Source organism: Poecile atricapillus, chromosome 10, assembly GCF_030490865.1.
Source record: "Poecile atricapillus isolate bPoeAtr1 chromosome 10, bPoeAtr1.hap1, whole genome shotgun sequence".
Classification (NCBI taxonomy): Eukaryota; Metazoa; Chordata; class Aves; order Passeriformes; family Paridae; genus Poecile; species Poecile atricapillus.
This window is the reverse complement of record NC_081258.1, coordinates 14,681,962-14,699,961: the sequence shown is the minus strand read 5'-3', so window position 1 is coordinate 14,699,961 and position 18,000 is coordinate 14,681,962. Positions and strand designations below refer to the sequence as shown.

Here is an 18,000-nt window from a genome sequence, read left to right as displayed (position 1 = left end):
CAAGCTACAGAATCTCACCTTCACATTGCTGTCAGATGAGAGAATGCAGACAGGTCTGCAGAACATGCACTGGGTACATGCTGCAGGCTGAGCCCAGAATGTAACCAGTCAGCTCCTCAAAACAAAGCCCTGGAGCCTCCTCCTCAGAGGCTGCAGAGAGAACATTCCAGGAGCACACTCCTGCCTGCCTACAGCTCTGACAAGGGCAGAGGCAGTGCCAGGCTTTCATTACGTGCAGAGCTTGCTCAGTTCCCAGGGAATAGATCTAGCACAGTATGGGCAACCCAGCTGAGCTGAGATACACTGAAGAAGGAGAAATCCCTCTGCTTCAGTTAGCCAGGAAGGACACGAAGCCAGTTCTCTGCCACCCATTTTCCAAAAGCCCAAAGTCACAGCTTATCACAAGAAGAGAAGGACCTAACAGTGCCAGTTCTGGAATTATGTCCAGCCTCCTCTCCAGATGCAAAATCAGGGTAAAGAGCAGGTGGACACTCCACTTTGGAAAGCCAGAACTGCCTCTGAGACTCAAAATCAGGCAGTACCTGCAGTGAGCCTGCTCAAGCAACTGGGAATAAAGTAATTTGGGGAACAAGAGGGACAACACCTCTTTTGTGCAAAGTAATTCACCAGAACAGGAGTCATCTCCTGTCATACAAACTGTGTAAGAAGGATGGGGGGTGGGGGGGGGCGGGGGGCAGAAATCCCAAGTAAAAGACAAAACCAGAGACTAAGAAAAATCTGTTTCTTTCTCTCCTTAACTCTGTTGCCACCACAGGAGATATTGTCCTGGACCACCTCTCTCCCCCATCCCAGGGACAAGCATGCGAGTTGACAGGTAAAACAGACACAGATGGACAGCTTCAAGCATGAAAAGCTGCCCCAGTGTGATCTCAATATGTCACTAGGACATGACTCGGGTAAGGGCCACAGACACAGATGGACACCATTTTGAAGCAGGGCTTTCTCCCTCCCAGGGACCAAAACTGTCACACAGGCTTTCTCCTGCTAACAAAAATCTTTCATCATCAGTGTGATTCAGGATACTCCTGAAATACTGTAGCCTGGATGCTGCATAATCAAAGAAATGGAAAGAAATTAGAAAAAGCTCATTAATATAATTCATTTCATAAGATAAGGGGACCATCACAGAATAAAGTAAAAACCCAAAGCCATCAATTACTGTGTACTTAATAGTTTTTTAACTCTGAAGCAACATCTGTCCATCAAGCAGGTTGGGCATCACCAGAATTTGATTAAACCTTGAACTTCCATCTAGTAGTCTGGGAATTGCCTGACCATGTCAAAAAAGCAACCAGAGCCATCAGGGCATCACTCTTCAACAGTGGCATAATCCAGAACTGAAACTATCCTGGAAGTTTTGGCTAACTCCATCAGCTACTAGTTTATTAATTACTCTTATTCACCATTCATTATAAAAGTTATTCTTTCTAATGTAATTACTGTATCATTACCACTGACTAACATAAAGCATCTGAGTTGTGAGCACATTCCCTCAGGTGTGAGGATTGCCCACTGAAATCCCAAAAGGCAGAGAGGTCAATCAAATCTGATAGTGCTTTTATAGGAAACACAATTCCTTCCTTAGAGAAAAACTTTCTTGGAAGCAGTATCAAACCAAATCCTCGCTTCTTATGGGCATTCGAAGGGCATTAGATATCCCTTCATTACATATTCAAATGCTTTTGTCTCATTTAACAATGGTACACCATGATAGGAGTCTGTGACAAAGTGAGTGTGAGGTAACATGGTCAGGCTCCTGCAACAGCATGGACTGAGAGCTTCTCTGAAAGAGCCTCTCTAATCCTGTAACTTTTTGGACTGTTATATACAGCATAAAAATGTCCAAGCTGATCAGCAGACCAGAAGATTAAAAATCCTCCTTTGGAATTTAACAATTCATCTCTTAATGCAAAGTTACAGGTATGAACGTACCATTACTCTGCCCTGCCCTTGGTTTTCTATTTCACCTTCTTCCAGAAACTGGCAAAGTTTCAACTCCCTTCTCCTTCCTAGCAAAAAAGGTGATTTCACCTCTTTCTCAATTATCCTATGATATAAACAACCTTCCAGTCTCTTGTCATAAGACACTCAGTTTGGTTACAAGGAAGGGCTGTCACCTTTCTCTGCACCACCTCTAATATTTACCATTTCCTTTTAAAATACAGCCCAAACTACTTCAGAGGCATCACCAACAGGTATAGAGATGTGGAAAATCAGTGTCTTAACCTGTCTAGTCATCTCCTCCCCGTTACACATCTGAGGTCAAAACGGGTCTTGCAAACCCAGCACCACCTGTGAGATGCCTGTGCTGCCTTTCTGCTCTCCTTCCCAATTCCTCCACATTGCACTGACCTCTCCTCTGAGGTTGGGCTCTGCCCAATTTTCAACTTGTACATGGCCCCCGAGCGGATCAAATGCAGCTCCTCCTGCCCCACACTAAACAACCCTCTTGCTGGCTCTGAAAGGACAAGCCCACAGGGGCTCCTTACACAGAGCTGCCAAATGCTGCTTCTCACTAGAGGTAGATCTTACTTCCTCTGCTTTACTTCATGTTTGGTTAAACACAAAGACGTCTTGTGTGGGGCCTGTACACCAAGCAGTTCTGGCTGCTCTGTCCAACAGCCTCAGCTTTGTTCACCCCTCTGCCAGTATTCATCCCATGCAGAATTTTTTTCTGCAGCTATTTGATATTCCTTGTTCTATCAGATACAAACACTGAATAACATTTGACCTACAACCCAATTCCAGCAGAATAATTCTAGGAAGTTCTCCCTTGATAGCTAGTTTTGTCATCTGCTATTTAGCTACGCTATCGTTCACCCTACACATTGCTCATCCACTTCACTGCATTATTCCTTTCAACACTATGTGTCATGAAATCAAATGTTTTCTAAAAATCGATTATATCTACGTGGCTACATTTAATCAACCAAACTTCTAATTACCAAGAATAAAACTGGTTTTCAAGAGTACTGTCAAAGAGCATTTTCTACGTTCCTATCCTTTAATTATCTACCAAGTGAATCAAGTTCCTATTCTTCTGACCAGGTCTGATGTCAGGCCCACCAGCCCATCATTAGCTGCACCCTCACTCTTGCTCTTTTTGAACTCCTGGTATGAGCCCATAGATTAGGCATTTCTGACTCATACATGCTTGGTTAACATTTTGAGGCTCCTGAGAGCAAATTAACATTAATGGAAGTTCTACTTCCTGTCCTGCCCATTCGGAAACTTCAGAGGATTCAAGAAGTGGAACTTCTGAAGAGGTTTGGGGTGAAAGAAATAGAATTGGCTCCAATCTCCAGCACTGCAAAAGGAGGCTCATCTCCCTTGCCATACTACAAACTGCATTTCCAAGACACATTCTGGCTCAGCTACTCACCAGGCAGGTAGGCAACTCCACTCCTGAGCACTTCTGGGTTCACATCCTTGACTATGGTAGGTGCAAACTGACCACCCCAGGCAGTTCCAGAAGTTGGGGATGTTGGGGGAGTAACAGGTAGTGAAGCTTCCTCCAGGGCACTGCTTTTACTCACTGGTTTCACCACACCTGTGCCAGTTGCCTCCTTTCTCATTTCTGTCTCTTCTGAAATCATCCCTGTAAGACAAGCAACAAACAGAAGCTTGAGCAGAGTTTCACCCAAAAGATCCCAGGTAAGTACCAGACTGGGGAGGGATGTGCCCCCAGCCCCAGCACTCTGCAGCTCCTCCAGCCCTTTAGCCAGCAGCATGCATATTCCAAAACTGGTTATAACATTTATACTACTGTAATTCTAAAATAAGAAACCAATTTATTGTGAAGTTTGCAAAGTATAAAAGCTCAATTCAGATTGGGATTACTTTAGTCAAAGTCCTATCAAGCAGTACATGTCTCCTCACAGCCTGGAAGTCTGGCACAGTGCAAGTCCTTGGCTGAGCTCCAGCAGCCTGAGCATGCTGAAGTGATAGACCAGCCTCTGACAGGGAGGGCTACTCCATCAGGACAGAATTACTCCCGCAATACCACTTTCAGAATAGTTCCTGAAAATATGAGTCAACTGGAGGCTGACAAATCAGCTGGAATTAGCCAAAAAGACATCGTTCTCCTTGTCCAGCCTTTTTTAATTAACATTTCATGTGAAAGTCAAAAACCTATTCAAAAACCCTGAAGAACAAGATGATTACACCAACCAGCTCCTGCTCAAGAACTTTAGAAAATGCTTCCTTTGTGTGACACCTCAGCTTTAAGTACAAGTTATCAGAATCAGTTAATTCTAAAATTAATTACCTTGGCTATTACATGGAAACTAAGGCTAGTTCTATCAAGTTTCAATTTTCATGTAAAAATATCTGGAAAGAATAAAAAAATGTATCTACCCACTGTGGAAGAAGTATAATTCCCCATTTCCCAACATCACAAGAATTAGAAGGTAACAGTAGATCTTCAATAATAGATCTTTAGCATCCTAAGTACACAACTAGGCTATTCCTGTGTTTGCAGAATGCTACACTAAATTAAAGGCTATACTTCACTACAAATCCTGATACTTCAGTATCTACCAACAAAAATATCAACCCTTCTTCAGGAAAATAAGAGTGGAATATTTATTTGCTTGCTATGAAGTCAAACATTTTAATTGCTATTTAAAATTTACTTCAACCATCCTACCTTCCTGCTGCATCAACAATGTTGACACTTGACTCAGTTTATTTACTAACAGATTCCAATACTTCATTAAAGAGCAGGACCAGGAACAAAGCAGTCCTTGAAGTGGCTTTCAATACAAGTTTTAGCAGTGAAGGAGATTTACAGGTTGAGGCTTAGCCCCAACTGCTTTCAAAATTGCTAAAATGGATGAGAGAAGTGCCCTGAGCAGCATGGCTCACTGCACCAAACCATCCAACAGTGGGGGAAACTAGGAGGAGCTCCTGGGCTCTGCACCACTGAGGGCATGATAGAATAGCTGCTCATTCCTCTCTGGTAACACCCCTGGTTGAGGAGCATCCCTGGGATCCAGCTTGGCATCTGCAGCATTTGGCCACATAAACTGCTGTGATGGCTCCAGGGCTCTGCACAGTTCTGGGCTCTACCAGAGCTCCACTCTGTTCCTAGGGCTGCCTCAGCCTCCACTTCCCAGTGCTGCAAGAGCTCATCCACTTCAGACAACACTGAACATCTTCCTGAACCAGCATTTCAGAGGGACACTGATCCCCTGCAGAAAGGCTATCTTGAACATCACAGAATCATGGAAGTTGTGCCCACAGGTTTCACATTAAGAGCTGGTAGACTTTCTAGGAGAACATGGATCACCTATCAGTGAGCTGTAAGGCCTGGCAAAGAGGACCAAAATGTGAGATTTAAAGAGGTCAAGAAATGGAACATAGCTGTGTTCCACATAGGTTACACACCAGGGCAAGAGAAATACATAAATATATGTGACAGTCCTGCCTTGGATATCTCTTAAGAATGAGGTAGCAGCTACCAAAAGGTAGGAGAGAAGCATTTTGCTCAGCCCACCACACACAGTCAAGCTACCAGGGCTTTTCAGCCCTGGGGAAACTTCACTAAAGCTGTGCAACCTCCACACTATGCATGTCTTGCCCAAACAAAACTCTTCCCCGAGCTTCTGAAGCCCAGCTCAGACCTGCAGATGCCAGCTCTCCCAAACAGGCCCAAGCACACTGTTTGTTATTTGCAATCTGGGGTGGAGGCACTCACCAAAGCGGAAATTGTAGAATGCGGAGGATTACATCTAAAAGCAAATTGAGAACAGGGACATCTGAATTTGCCATGTTTGCAGGTTCCACCTTTCCCCGAGGTTAAGGAAGTGGTAGAAGAGGATTTGCTTGTGTGCATTTCAAAGAGACATTAGCATTTTCCCTGCAAACTGCCCCAGCACCAGTATCACCTATGCTAACATCAGGTAATAACCGGGACCAGGAACGGAACGCCCTAACAGGTGCTGCTGAATATGCCCCAGTGTGGCTTTTCAGCCTATTTCTTGAATATCAAGATACTTTCCACCCACAAAATAGAGGAATTCTTTCCAGAGCAGTGAAGTTTAAAAATCCACTTTCATTTAGATGTTAGTCATTAGGAAAAAACAGCAGCCACATTATCTGTGAATGAAACCAGTGTAAATTTTAAGCCACCAACTCAAAACAGTTCACATTTGACTTCAGGCTTTTTTCTATTTATATCTAAGTCTTTCTAAATTAGACTCTATTTGTGCACAAAATAAGCTCACTGAGAATGGAAGGAAAGGGAGAGAATTAAGTGACAAGAAAAAAAACCTGCAGACACAGCAAACTCAGATGCCCCAGTTCTGAACAAGTATTTTGACATAATCTACAATATCTGCTGTAACAAGCAAGCTCCTCCACCTCACACAGAGCAAATTGTGCCTCTGCCCACTGCTGCTGAGGTGTGAACTTCAGAGCTAAATTGACCCAGTAAAGCTTAAGATTTGCTGTTATTTATAGCTTAGGCAAGAGTCCCACAGTTTCCAATCATAGTAGCAAAATGACCTCAGCAAGACACAGAATTTAACCTACAGAACTGCCTCACTGGAAAAGTAGAGGCCATTTGTAGGACATTTGCTTTGCTTTGTAATTTTATCTCCGAATTATCTTATAAGTACATCTCTGAGGGTTTAATGGGGCCAGATAAGAGGATGGCTTGTTTGGATCTCAAAGCAATCAAATGTAATTGAATAGATTAAGCTTTTTATAGTGCCAGCTATAGTGTTTAAGAAATACTGCCAGCATTAACAGATACTTGAGCTGCCCTTTGCCATAAAGTTTATTTGGTTAGTTCAGGTGGTTTTCCTGGCAATTTAGGTTGTTTCTTTTGCTTTACAAACCTTGAGATAACAAGGCTTTCTTTTTTCTTAAACTGCAATGCCCAAGTTTAACATCAGCAGACTTGAGCCATGAATGTCACTTATTTCAGCCAGATCCCCAGAATCATTTGTATTGTCTTTCATTACAAGCAAATTCCATGTGTACCCCAGAAGGGTCCATCACTGCTGAAATCTCCAGCAGTGGTGAGGATTTATTCTTTGGACCAGTGAGAACAAGTTTGAATGAGCTGGACCTGGCTGATTTTAGACAGAAGAGATGGGAACACTGAACAAGCAGCCACTGGACTCATTAACAAGGTGTCCACCCAGCACTAAACACAGACAGGGTGTTCCAAGGCCTGGTCCTCAGCAAGCATGAAGTCAAGCCAGGTCCAGCTTGGCCAGGGGAATGGATACTCACAGCATGGTTTCCTGACATATATCCCCCAAGACTCACAGACAGGCAGAAGGAGTTGTTGTGGTTTTATTCTGCTTATGGTGATAGATGCTCAGAGAGATGTGTACTGCAGAAATAGAAACTTTTGAGCTGACCCCTCCATTTCACAGAAGAGAAATGCTTGTCACTTCAAAAGTATCAGAAATGCCTGGCAACCCTGGACTTGCCTAACTATGGAATTAAATTAGTTTGATACAAATGCTAATGAAATCTTATTTTAATCAATGGACACTAATTTAGCTCCATTAGGAGGTCACTAAGACATCAGGTAAAGTGTGACTTTTGGACACTTGAGAAGCAGGTATGTGTGCAGTCAAATGGTGCAGCTCTTGGCCACATAATTTGGGACCAGGACAAGCATTACAGCAGCAGCACATCCCAAGACAAGCAGCTCTGGATCTGCTGCCCCAGAGGGTCAAACACGCTTTAGCAACATGGGTCTGTACGTCAACCCTTTCAAGAGTCTTCACTCCAACATTTCAAGCTGGGTAATTTTCCTAGCCAGGGGTCTCAGGGAATGAGAGCTGTTGAACTGGAATGGCATGTTCCACCCGCCCCCGCCGCACACCCGCTCCCCTGTGTGATCTGCATTCTGAGCTGCAGCTTTCCAGACTCAGCAGAGCTGGGCAAAGCCCACACCGGGCCCATGTGGTTACACACTGCCTGCCTACAGTCTGGTGCAAAAGGCAGACACCTGGATTGCCCTCTCAATTCCTCCTGAAGTAGCACAGATACAGCTTAGGAACACAAGCATCAAGAAATCTGGGTAATACTTGCTTGAACATTTCATCTGAGTTGAAGTTAAATGCCTAATTTCTGTGGTCTCCCACTCAAGTTAAACAGCTCCTACTTGAAACATAATCAAGCTGAAGAAAGCATGCCGGAGGGGAAGGCAGGGAAGAGGGGGGAATCCCTCAGCTCTGCAGTTTGCTGCCTAAATCATTATCAGCACATACATTTGTTGATCTTCAGGTCATGTTACAGAGCTGGTATTTTAATGTGGCATCCACTGCTGCTTCCTCTTGCCACAGCCATCTTCCTAAAGCCAGTTTTCAACTAGGAAAGACTTGTACAGTTAGACAAGTCTCTCCTCACACATTCTGCAGATCATGAATGTAGCAGGAGGTCACCAGCAGTCAGATTAACTGAAATTAAAAGCTTCTTCCAATGGAACTTTGTCCTGTATCAATGTAAATTTGCAAAGAATTATTAAACAAAATACCACAATAAACCCACCTGTGAAGAGAAACCTAATTTCATGCCACAAAAAAAATGACAATTTAGTAATTTCCCAGTATTTTGTGCTAACCCAAAGCCTCCCAGATGTATTTATCAAATCCTGCCTGATAAGTAGTATTCAAGCAGTACTCCTTGAGGACTTTGCTCTCAATCCATGTTATCAAATGCAACCACACAAATATCCAATGGCTGTACCTTTAGGAGATGATGCCCCAGAAGCTGCCTCTGGCTGGGAGTGCAGAGTGGTAGGCTCTGTATGCCCCTCAGCAGGTCCTGAGGACAGTGGTCCACCCTCCAATTCCTCTTCAATGGATTCCAGTGGTTTTGAGGCTGCAGCCTTCAACCTTTCCCTGTAAGAACTCTCCTGGTTCTCCACCTGTCCCTGCAAGTCCTGAACTGCAACACACTCCAAGTTCCGCACAGAGTTCTCTTCAGTTTCACAGCCATTGTTTTCCAGTCTTTGTGGTTCCTCAAACCTCCCTCCAGACCTCTGGGTTTTGAACAGACTTGAGCTGTCTTCTTGTGCATCGGGAGCCAACAAGTCACCGTTATTCAATTGTTCTGCCATCCGATTCTCCTCTGCTGACAGGGCAGTTTGGAGTAGTACAGCTTCTTCAGCCTTTTTATGCTCTTGCTCTTTGCCATCTGACAAGGTTCCATCCACTGGAGCTTTCACAGAACACTGACTATGACTAGTCTGATTTCCATTTACAGTAAACATTTCTTTAGACTCTTTCACTTCCTCTTGGCTGTCTCTCCTTCCCACCTCAAATTCATCTACATTTCCTTGGTTTTCTTCTGGAGGATTTAACGGAGGACTGGTATTTGCTTCATTATTGCTGCAGCAAGCACTTACATCTGCCATGTTCCCTGAAGAAGAGCCTCTTTCCCCACCCACATCTGAATTCTCAGGCAATGTAGTGATCTGCACTGACTCAACACTTCCACTGACACCCTGGCAAGAGACATCAGAACTTTCCTTTAGTGTGCAACATGGTCCCAAAGGCCCTAGGACAGATACAGGAGAAGCATCCATCAGTGGATCCTCCTTTGGACCCTTAGTCAGTGGTTCTGTATGTACTCCCAGCATCACTTCCTCTTTAGCAGCAGTAGCATCTAGAATCACTTCTGGGCTCTGCTCTAATGTTTCAACGTCAGCATTTTCACCAGATCCATCACTTTCTTGCTCCATATTTCCAGGGGCACCAGGCACTTGTGCTTTGCAGCTGACAGCATCTCCAGCACACACATCACTGTAGCTGCACAGTGCATACTGCCAATCCAGCGAGTGTCCACTGTGAGCCTCCTGCTCTGCAGCTGAATCTTCTGTGCAGCAAGTGGGAGACTCAGCCACAGGAAAGATATCACCCATACTTCCAGGGTCAGCCGGTATCAGCTGACATTCTGGAGACAGTTCTCCATGTGCCATCACTTTGTTGCCTTCCAATGGAGTAACATTTTTGAGAACTTCAGTAGAAGTGCTCAGAGTGTCCATTTGGCAGTGCTCCTTCTGCATAAGTGCTGACTGAATTAAGTTCTTGGAGTAGTTGCTGTCTTGTATGACAATAAATCTGTGCTTGGCTTGAGACTCATTCACTCGTGCCCGGGGCTGAGTTAGATAACTTAATGCCAGTGACTGGGTTACAGATCCTGTTTGTGGCCCAAACCTGGGCAGTGAAACTTCTGCCAGCTCAACGTACTCCCCTTCGAGGTCACTTGTCAAGTTCTCTTGAGTCACAGGACTTGTACAGACACCATTGACCAGAGCTTCATTTAACTGCGGAGCTGTGCTGCTAATGACAGGGTTGTCTCGATTTGGGCTTAGTTCCTGCAGATACTGAGACCTCAGGTCTGGTGAACTGCACTCAGTATGGTCCGTGGGGAGGCACGAAATTGAACGTTCCTCTGTTATTTCTGGAGAGATGATATTGTTTTCAATTATTTTTGGTTTATTTATAAATTCAGGATTAACCACTTTGTCCCAGGGGACACGAAATATTTTGTCATCAGTGGTTAGTAAACAATTTTCCAGTGCTATGCCCATCCGCTCTCCATTGAACGTACTCAACCATTCCAGCGTAAAAATAGAGGTATATGAAACTTCTGGAATCACCACTTCTTCTACATTATGCTTATCTTTTGCCAAACATTTCAATACAATTCGTGGAGGCTTCTTCAGAGAGGGGACCACCTGCAGGTAGAAATCACCAGGCTTCAAGATTCGCCAGTCAATGGGAGCTAGCTGGATTACAATCTTCTCTTGAATACACAGCGGCCAGCCCGCGTGACGAAACAGCAATCCACAGTACGGAGCCTATGGAGACAAGAGAAAGTGTTTTCAGCACCAGCAAAAATGACCTCAGCTCAAGGTTTTCAATAAGAGGGATCATGAAAACAAATGAATTTAGGGTCTTTGGTTACTGGTGTAGGCAAGTTTTCACACTAAGGTCTTCCCTTTAAAAAGCAGAAATAAGAAAAGCTACCAACACAAACCACCTATGCAGAACAGTGGGCAAAAGTTACGCTGGGAGGCTGCAACCTCCCAGTGAAGGGAAGAAGACACTGCAAAGACAAAACAGGAGATAGGAAGCAGCAAATGAGGGAAGCACAGCAGAGCCACAGAGAAAGAAGGCAGCAAGTGCCATGAGCAAGGAACCACACTTAACATACCAGCAATTTCCTCATTCCCAAAACATAGCAGCACTCAGGCCATGCCTCAGACAAATCCTACCCAATTAAAAGAACTGAAGTTTTATGGCTTAACTGCCTTGACTCAATTATTTACAGCTTTATCACAGCTTCAAAAAATCATTTCAGTGCTTTGAACTTGATTCTATTTGGGTAAGATTTAAATTAAGCCATGATATAAGCCATCAATTCCACAGTTCATTTCATCTTTTTCTGTATGACAAGGCTTCAGATTCAAGTAATTCAAATATTTTGCCATACAGCAGAGAAACCAGAGAACTGAAAAGAACTTCCTGGTTTGGTTCCTTGAAACAACAGGTACTGGCATAAAGCAATTTCTTTTTGTATGTTCATCAACTTTTAACTTCATCCCCACCAGATTTCTACCTCTCCCTGTACCTGAAGCAAAGTTGCTCACAGGTTTGGAAAACCAAATCATCCTTCAGATTCAGTAATTCCTTCTCCTCAACCCTGTCCTCTCTGGATGTGTTCCCACTGCTTAGACTTATTAACTCATTTCATATGACTTTAGCAAGTCTACCTTCATCATCTCTTTGGTGTGCCTGAAGTATCTCCTTTGTAATGCCCATCTCCTTTTCTTAAAAACCATTTGTTTGTTGTGCAAAGCATTGCAAAACACTGTCTATAATGGCACCAGCACTTCACAAATGTCCTAGAAGCATCTCCTAATGCTAAGACCCCACCTGCCTTCCAGTCATGCCCCTACAGTAACACAGTCACCCACTTGTTTTTCTTTTCAAACTGATGAACTCCAGTTCACAACAGAAGCTCTGCCTGCCACTTTGTGGAGGCACGTGCTTGCCCTCGGAGTTGACCGTTACAAAGATTTAAGTACAAAGTTTTAGAGCTCATCTTGTGCAATGCATTTATCACCCTCCTCTTCCAGGTGATTGTTTGTGCATCCCAGGCTGGTTTCACCACAAACGTGCCATACATACTCTTACTCTTCATGCCACGGTCATGGATGAGAAGCACTGAGTGTTTCACCACTCCTGCCTCCAACTCTGTTTTCCCCGCATTACAAATATCCTCCCTCCCTTTCACCAGCTTGTAGCCATCTTGCAATTCTTGCATAAACCTCAATCCCTTTGACACAGTAATTAATCTTCCATATGACTACCTAATAAATCCTTTATGGCAGAGATTAAACAATAAAACTTATCTCTCTAGAGAGAGCTGGTTTATTAAAAAGGCTGGTGTGACACTACCTGCCATGGAGCAAACCACATGAAAACGTTATTCAGTTTTTCATGGGTCAGTTAATTCAGTCCTTGCTCAGTGCACGATGTTGTAGGCTCAGCTTGTTTTCTGTATTTGGTTACTAGCCCTGACTTAACAGATTCAATAAAATCCCTGTTACCAGACATTTGGCATTATATCGTAACTTCTTCCATATTCCAGGATGGAGACTTGCCAGTCCTATTTCTTTGAAATAGTCAAGTTCAGTCACAATAGTTTTACTTCTGTTCACTTACTGCTACTGCCCTACTGATGTACTTAAACACTGTAATACAACAAAACTGAATCTTACTTTAGTTTTCATTTACTTGAAGGATCATATTAGTATTACCTTTCTATTCTAACCTTGACTCAGAGCAGACCCACCTCCCCTTCTTTCCTCTTTCTAATAAGTTAGAACCAAAAACCCTACAAGCTAACACAGTTGTTTCTACTTCCCTCAAAGGCACAGATCAGTTGTGCAGTCTGATGTTCTCAGGCTTTCTGATCTGCAAGACACAGATGCCACTATCAGTAAGTTCCTTTCATCCACAATACAGTTAAACTTGGCAAATCAAGACCACCCCTTGCAGCACTTCGCACAAGCTGCTTCTGGCTCCAGCAGGTCTTAGGCTACAGGTACTTCATGGACTTCTATATCAAGTTCAAGACTCACATAGCACCTCAGTCAACGAAGTTTGTGGCTCCTACAAAAGTGCCCAAATCAAGTATTTTGTACATAAGTTTTAAACTAGAGCAATTTGCAGTTTTCCAGAAGAGACTGTGCCATTGCACCACACCAACCCCTCCTCTCCCATTAGAATATCTCCTAGTAAGTTTAGTAAGGTCAAGGGTCTGTACCGAGGATCTTTCAGGGGAAGAAGAGGCAGACAAAGATCAATTCCCAAACTATTATAGTTTATAGGACTGAAAAGTGAAAGACGCAATCAGCAGCAGCATAAGCATAAAGCTGAATTCCATCAGCACATGCCTGACATAGAGATTCTGTTAAAACTTGGATGCAGACGAACCCAATGAAGGGCCATTCATACATTAAGAAATTCAAAAACTCAGCCTCACTACTTAGATGCTTACTGCCTACTGACTCATAAAGAGAAAACTCAGCAATAAAATCAGCAAAACCAAAATGCATTGAAGTTCCTGAAAAGCCCTATAAAGCCACAGTCTAAACTGCATCAAGAGTCAGAGTACCATCCAGAGCAGGAATGCAATTCCCACAATAGCCTAAACATTACAGAGCTTTAGAACTTTAGAAGTGGAGTATCCTCATACTGCTCCTGCTCCAAAATGCACCTTCAAAGGGAGTAGTATGTGAAGAGGCTTATTACGGTCCCTTTAACATCTCATTTTGAGGCTCAAGGATTTGGTTTTCTCATGTCCAAACACTACTGAGCCAAACCAGGCTCATCAGAGGAGTGCCAGGAACACCCCCTACACCCAGTGGCTGCAGCCAGGAATAAAGCTGCCTCTGAGCAAAGAGCTGGGTACCAATGACAAAAATGGCACAAAGGTTGAATCTTCTAGAGCTACAGGGATGGTTAAGCTGGAACAGACCATTTAGCTCAGGATGTCATCTCAAAGCCAGAGGCAAAATCTGCTTTTTAACTTTGTGCTAAGCAGAGACAGACCCCCTTGGAACACCCCTACCAGTCCCCGAGGAATCACACACAGGCTGATGATTTTAATACACCCAGCTGAAGGCCATTAACTTGTCTAATACTTCATGAAGCCATTTACACTTTTGTCACTGCAGAGGCTGACGAAAGATCTAGCACTCGCAAGACTTTCTACAGTAGTCATTCGGACAGGAGTTAATTCTTTTCCCTCTAGTGTGTTTAGGAAACGCTCACACGGAGCAGCTGAACTACAAACTAAGGAGGAAGTATTGCCTTTGTTTATATTCTCTAAAAGGCAGGCAAGACTTTCAAAAAGCAATTAGTAAGAAACCTCTTACTAAATCCTCTGTGATTTCACACTGTAAAGATGAAGGGGCATACAGTGGAGGTTTGGGGAAGAAGAGATCACAGCAAATTAAATAAATTTCATAAATAACAATAAATTTAAAAGATCAAACAAGCAGATTTTTAAATAAAATATGGAATAGCCTGGCACAACTCTAAAGAGGGTATTACCACTCTGGAAGTAAAAAATCGTAAGTCACGGACAGAAAGGGTCACAATCAAGTAAAAAAGGATCTTGCTGACCACTCTCCCAAGCATTTCACACTTCACCAAAAGCCTCCAGTACCTAATGCTAAGCCCTGTGCAGCCCTCCCTAAAGGTGCCTGTCCAACCAACCCCACATGTAGCTACAGGGCAGGCCAGGCAGTGCCACGCAGGCCTCCAAGCACAACTCGTGTCTTTGCATCACCTCCCCAGACTGTGCTACACAAGTAGGGCAGCCCCACCGTGCAGGTTTCCCCCATCCACAGGACACTTCAGACACCCCCACACCTCCATGTCACCTGAGCCCATGCTCCAAGTCAGCTTGGTGGCCCACCAGCATCCCGAGCTCCTCCAGTGCCCACTGCCCTCATACTCCCCTCATCAGTACCCCGAACTCCCACTGCCCTCACCTCTCTCCCTCCTGCGGGCGCCCAGCGCCCATTGCCCTCACACCTCTCCCGCCTCACGGCCGAGCACTCCTGCGCCTCGTGCTCCAACGGCCCTTCAACAGCCCAACCGCAGCCACCCTGCCTGTCAAGGCTGTCCCGCGCTGCTATTGGCTGCCGTAGCCCCCGCTGTCCTCCCATTGGCTGCCGCGCGGCGGAGGCCCGCCCTGCCCGTGTCCCGGCCGTGGCGGCCCGAGGGCGGCGCGGGCCGCGCTGGGTGCGCGCTCGTTCCTGCCGGTTCCTCAGCCCCTGCTCCGAACGCCTCCCCTCTGCGACAGCAGCACTGCGGGCCCACCTCACTGCTGCTTTCCCTCCCTTCCCTTCACCGCCTCACCTGCCCAAGGCACCGCTGGCCGCTCGGAAGCTGCCGGAATCTCGAGGAGTGGGGAAATTGCTACCTTGGCTCCTTGAGCGAGGGCGGTGTTTTGGGGAAAGCTGTGAAACGTCTTGAAATAATTACTAGTTTGTACAAACGAAAAGCCTTTTGTTTCTTTAAAGGGGAAAAACACACGATGCACCATAGAATTAGAAGCTCCAATTACAGATACTGGTGGAATAACATCTATAACAGTGTTCAGGGTGGGAGAGAGCAGCAAGGTCATCCAGTTTGGATCCTCCTCGACTCACGAAGATGGTTGGCACCAAGCTGGAGGCTGGTGACAATATGGGACAACAAACACTGCACCAAAACACACTTTCGAGATGCCTAGCTCATATGGTTCCATTTTATGTGATGGGTCTGTCCCCCCAGTATTTCACTTCCTTCAAACAAATGAGTATTTCAGCCTCTATTCCGTGTTTTTCCTCCTCCTAGAAATTCCTCACCCTCTACCTTGAGGACTTGAATTGAAAGCCTGGCCACATGCCCCCCTTTGCATTCAGAGACAAAAAGATTAGAACAAACCCACATTTTAGGTTGTTTGGGCTGGCTGGGTTTTTTTCATCTTGCAGACTTGGAGCCAAGTTTTTTGATGGAGGTGTTTGACTCATCGTTTCTAACATTTTAGACTCCCAACAGTAAAGCACATTAATCTTGGACTCGTTCTGGCAGTAAATGTAACGTGACTCCTCGGGGCTACTGAGCCTTGTGACTGTTTCAGCAACCATCAAAGGAGAGCTGAAGTTCTGAGAAAAACACCGACTGGCAGCATTTCACCCCACACATCATCCTGCCAGTGGTGGGAGCCCAACAGCTTCATCCACAGGGCCAGAGAACACCTGGGGTCAGAGGCCACCCCAGTCAGCCACATCTAGCAAACATCTCGCTAAACCTCTTCCCTTAAGCCCTTGGTGTTTGTGCTCCACACCTGATCTCTGAAGGGTTAAGCTTCAACAACAGTTTCTCAACTGTTTCCTAATTGTCTGCCTGCCCTCCCACCTAGGCTGCCATACATACTCGAGTGCTTTTTGCCAGCCGTTTTGCATACGAGAGCAGAAAGAAAACTCTCCAAGAAAGCCTTCACAGGCCTTAGAGAGCATGATGTACTCACACAGGCATCCTGCTGAATGCACTGCAGGATGTGCTTGGCTGGAATCAGGAAGTCTATGAGGTAGTGCAGTCCATCCCCACGGTACGTCTTCTCCACCACATCAAAAACTTGGCACAGAACAGTGGCTGCGGTGGCCTCAAATGGAGGGTAGAGTGCTGATAACGTACTCTGAATGCAGCCGTCCAGTGATTCCGAGTCCTGCCGAGAGAGAAAGTGTTAGTGGTACCAGAGCACGATCTGTCCAACGCCCAGGAGTGCAGCCATCTCCAAATGCAGGAGGAACGAAGATCAAAGGAGCCAAGTGCTGTCCTTTCTAGCTTCTTTTGGCACCAGCAAATTGCAGGTAAACACAAAAAAGCTCTCCCCAAACGGGAGTGGAGCGCTCGCAGAGTGCTGCGCACAGCGGTGAGAATTCCCAGCTTTTGCTTACGCAGCAAGTCCTTCTCCTGCCTGCGCGGGGTGGGGCGGCTGTTGGACCACACCGCAGCACGTGAGCGTGTGCGAGCGAGACAATCATGGGGTGGGCGCATCATCAGCCCCGTGTTTCATTGGTGCACCCCGCGTTTTGTCGGTGCACCAAGGAACACCCCTTGGTGGGCTAAGGGGAATTGCAATGGGCTGAATGAAGCTCCGCAGCCTCCTGCGCTCTGGAGTCCCAGCATGGGATAAGGTGTCTGAGCTGTTTGGTTCTGTGGAAAGCCATTCACCGCTGCGACTCCTCATTACTCAAAGCTGTTTGCCTCTCATGAAAGGCTCTCCTCCAGGAGCCAGGAATTTTCTGCAGTGCGAGATGCCTCACACCAGGATTCACACAATGCATGTGAACAGGGATGCCTATGGTCCCTGAGCACACCCATTGATACCTAGGATGTCTGTTCAGGGGGATCAGAGGCAATGGCTTGCCTGCATCCACCTTCATTTGGGAGAACCTGCCAGCCAGAGCCTGCCCATAATGTCAGGACCAATTCCAGTGCTGGAGGCCAAATTCTGAGTTATTGCATGGGTGTAAATCAAGAGAGCTTGCCAAAAAGTAACAATAAAAAAAAATATAAAGCTGTACATATCTGGAGAGAGGATCAGGATCCCTCCTTTTCTATTTTAGAGGGGATCCCTTGGGCTAACTGACAGCCAGTGAGAGTAAGTTTTGCTACAAAACCAAATGAAAGTTTACTCAGGTGTCTGGCCAGATCCTCATCTGATATAAATACACCTCCTTTGACTAGAAACAAGAAAAGCACTTCAGCTGCTGGCCCAGAAGCCCTACAGCCTCCTGTAGAACAGGAACAACTGCATGGACATGCCTGAAAATACACTTCAGTCTCACTGGAGCAAGACTGGGAGAGAAAGTTAAACAAAGCAGTGCCACAACAGCTTACACCACAACCAGGGAACAGTAGAACAACAGGATCAGGA

General features: G+C 45.3%; 1 protein-coding gene across 3 annotated transcripts in view; it reads right to left on the bottom strand.

Moving 5' to 3' along the window:
• The window catches only part of PLEKHG4 (pleckstrin homology and RhoGEF domain containing G4), a 90,504-nt gene that overhangs the window by 59,297 nt on the left and 13,207 nt on the right, over positions 1 to 18,000 (bottom strand). For all 3 annotated transcript variants that reach the window (XM_058845660.1, XM_058845661.1, XM_058845662.1), the window contains exons 2-4: positions 16,588 to 16,785; positions 8,734 to 10,852; positions 3,404 to 3,619 (exon numbers count right to left, since the gene is read on the bottom strand). In XM_058845660.1, coding sequence (XP_058701643.1) covers positions 3,404 to 3,619; positions 8,734 to 10,852; positions 16,588 to 16,785 — 2,533 coding nt within the window. The remainder of the gene's footprint in view (positions 1 to 3,403; positions 3,620 to 8,733; positions 10,853 to 16,587; positions 16,786 to 18,000) is intronic.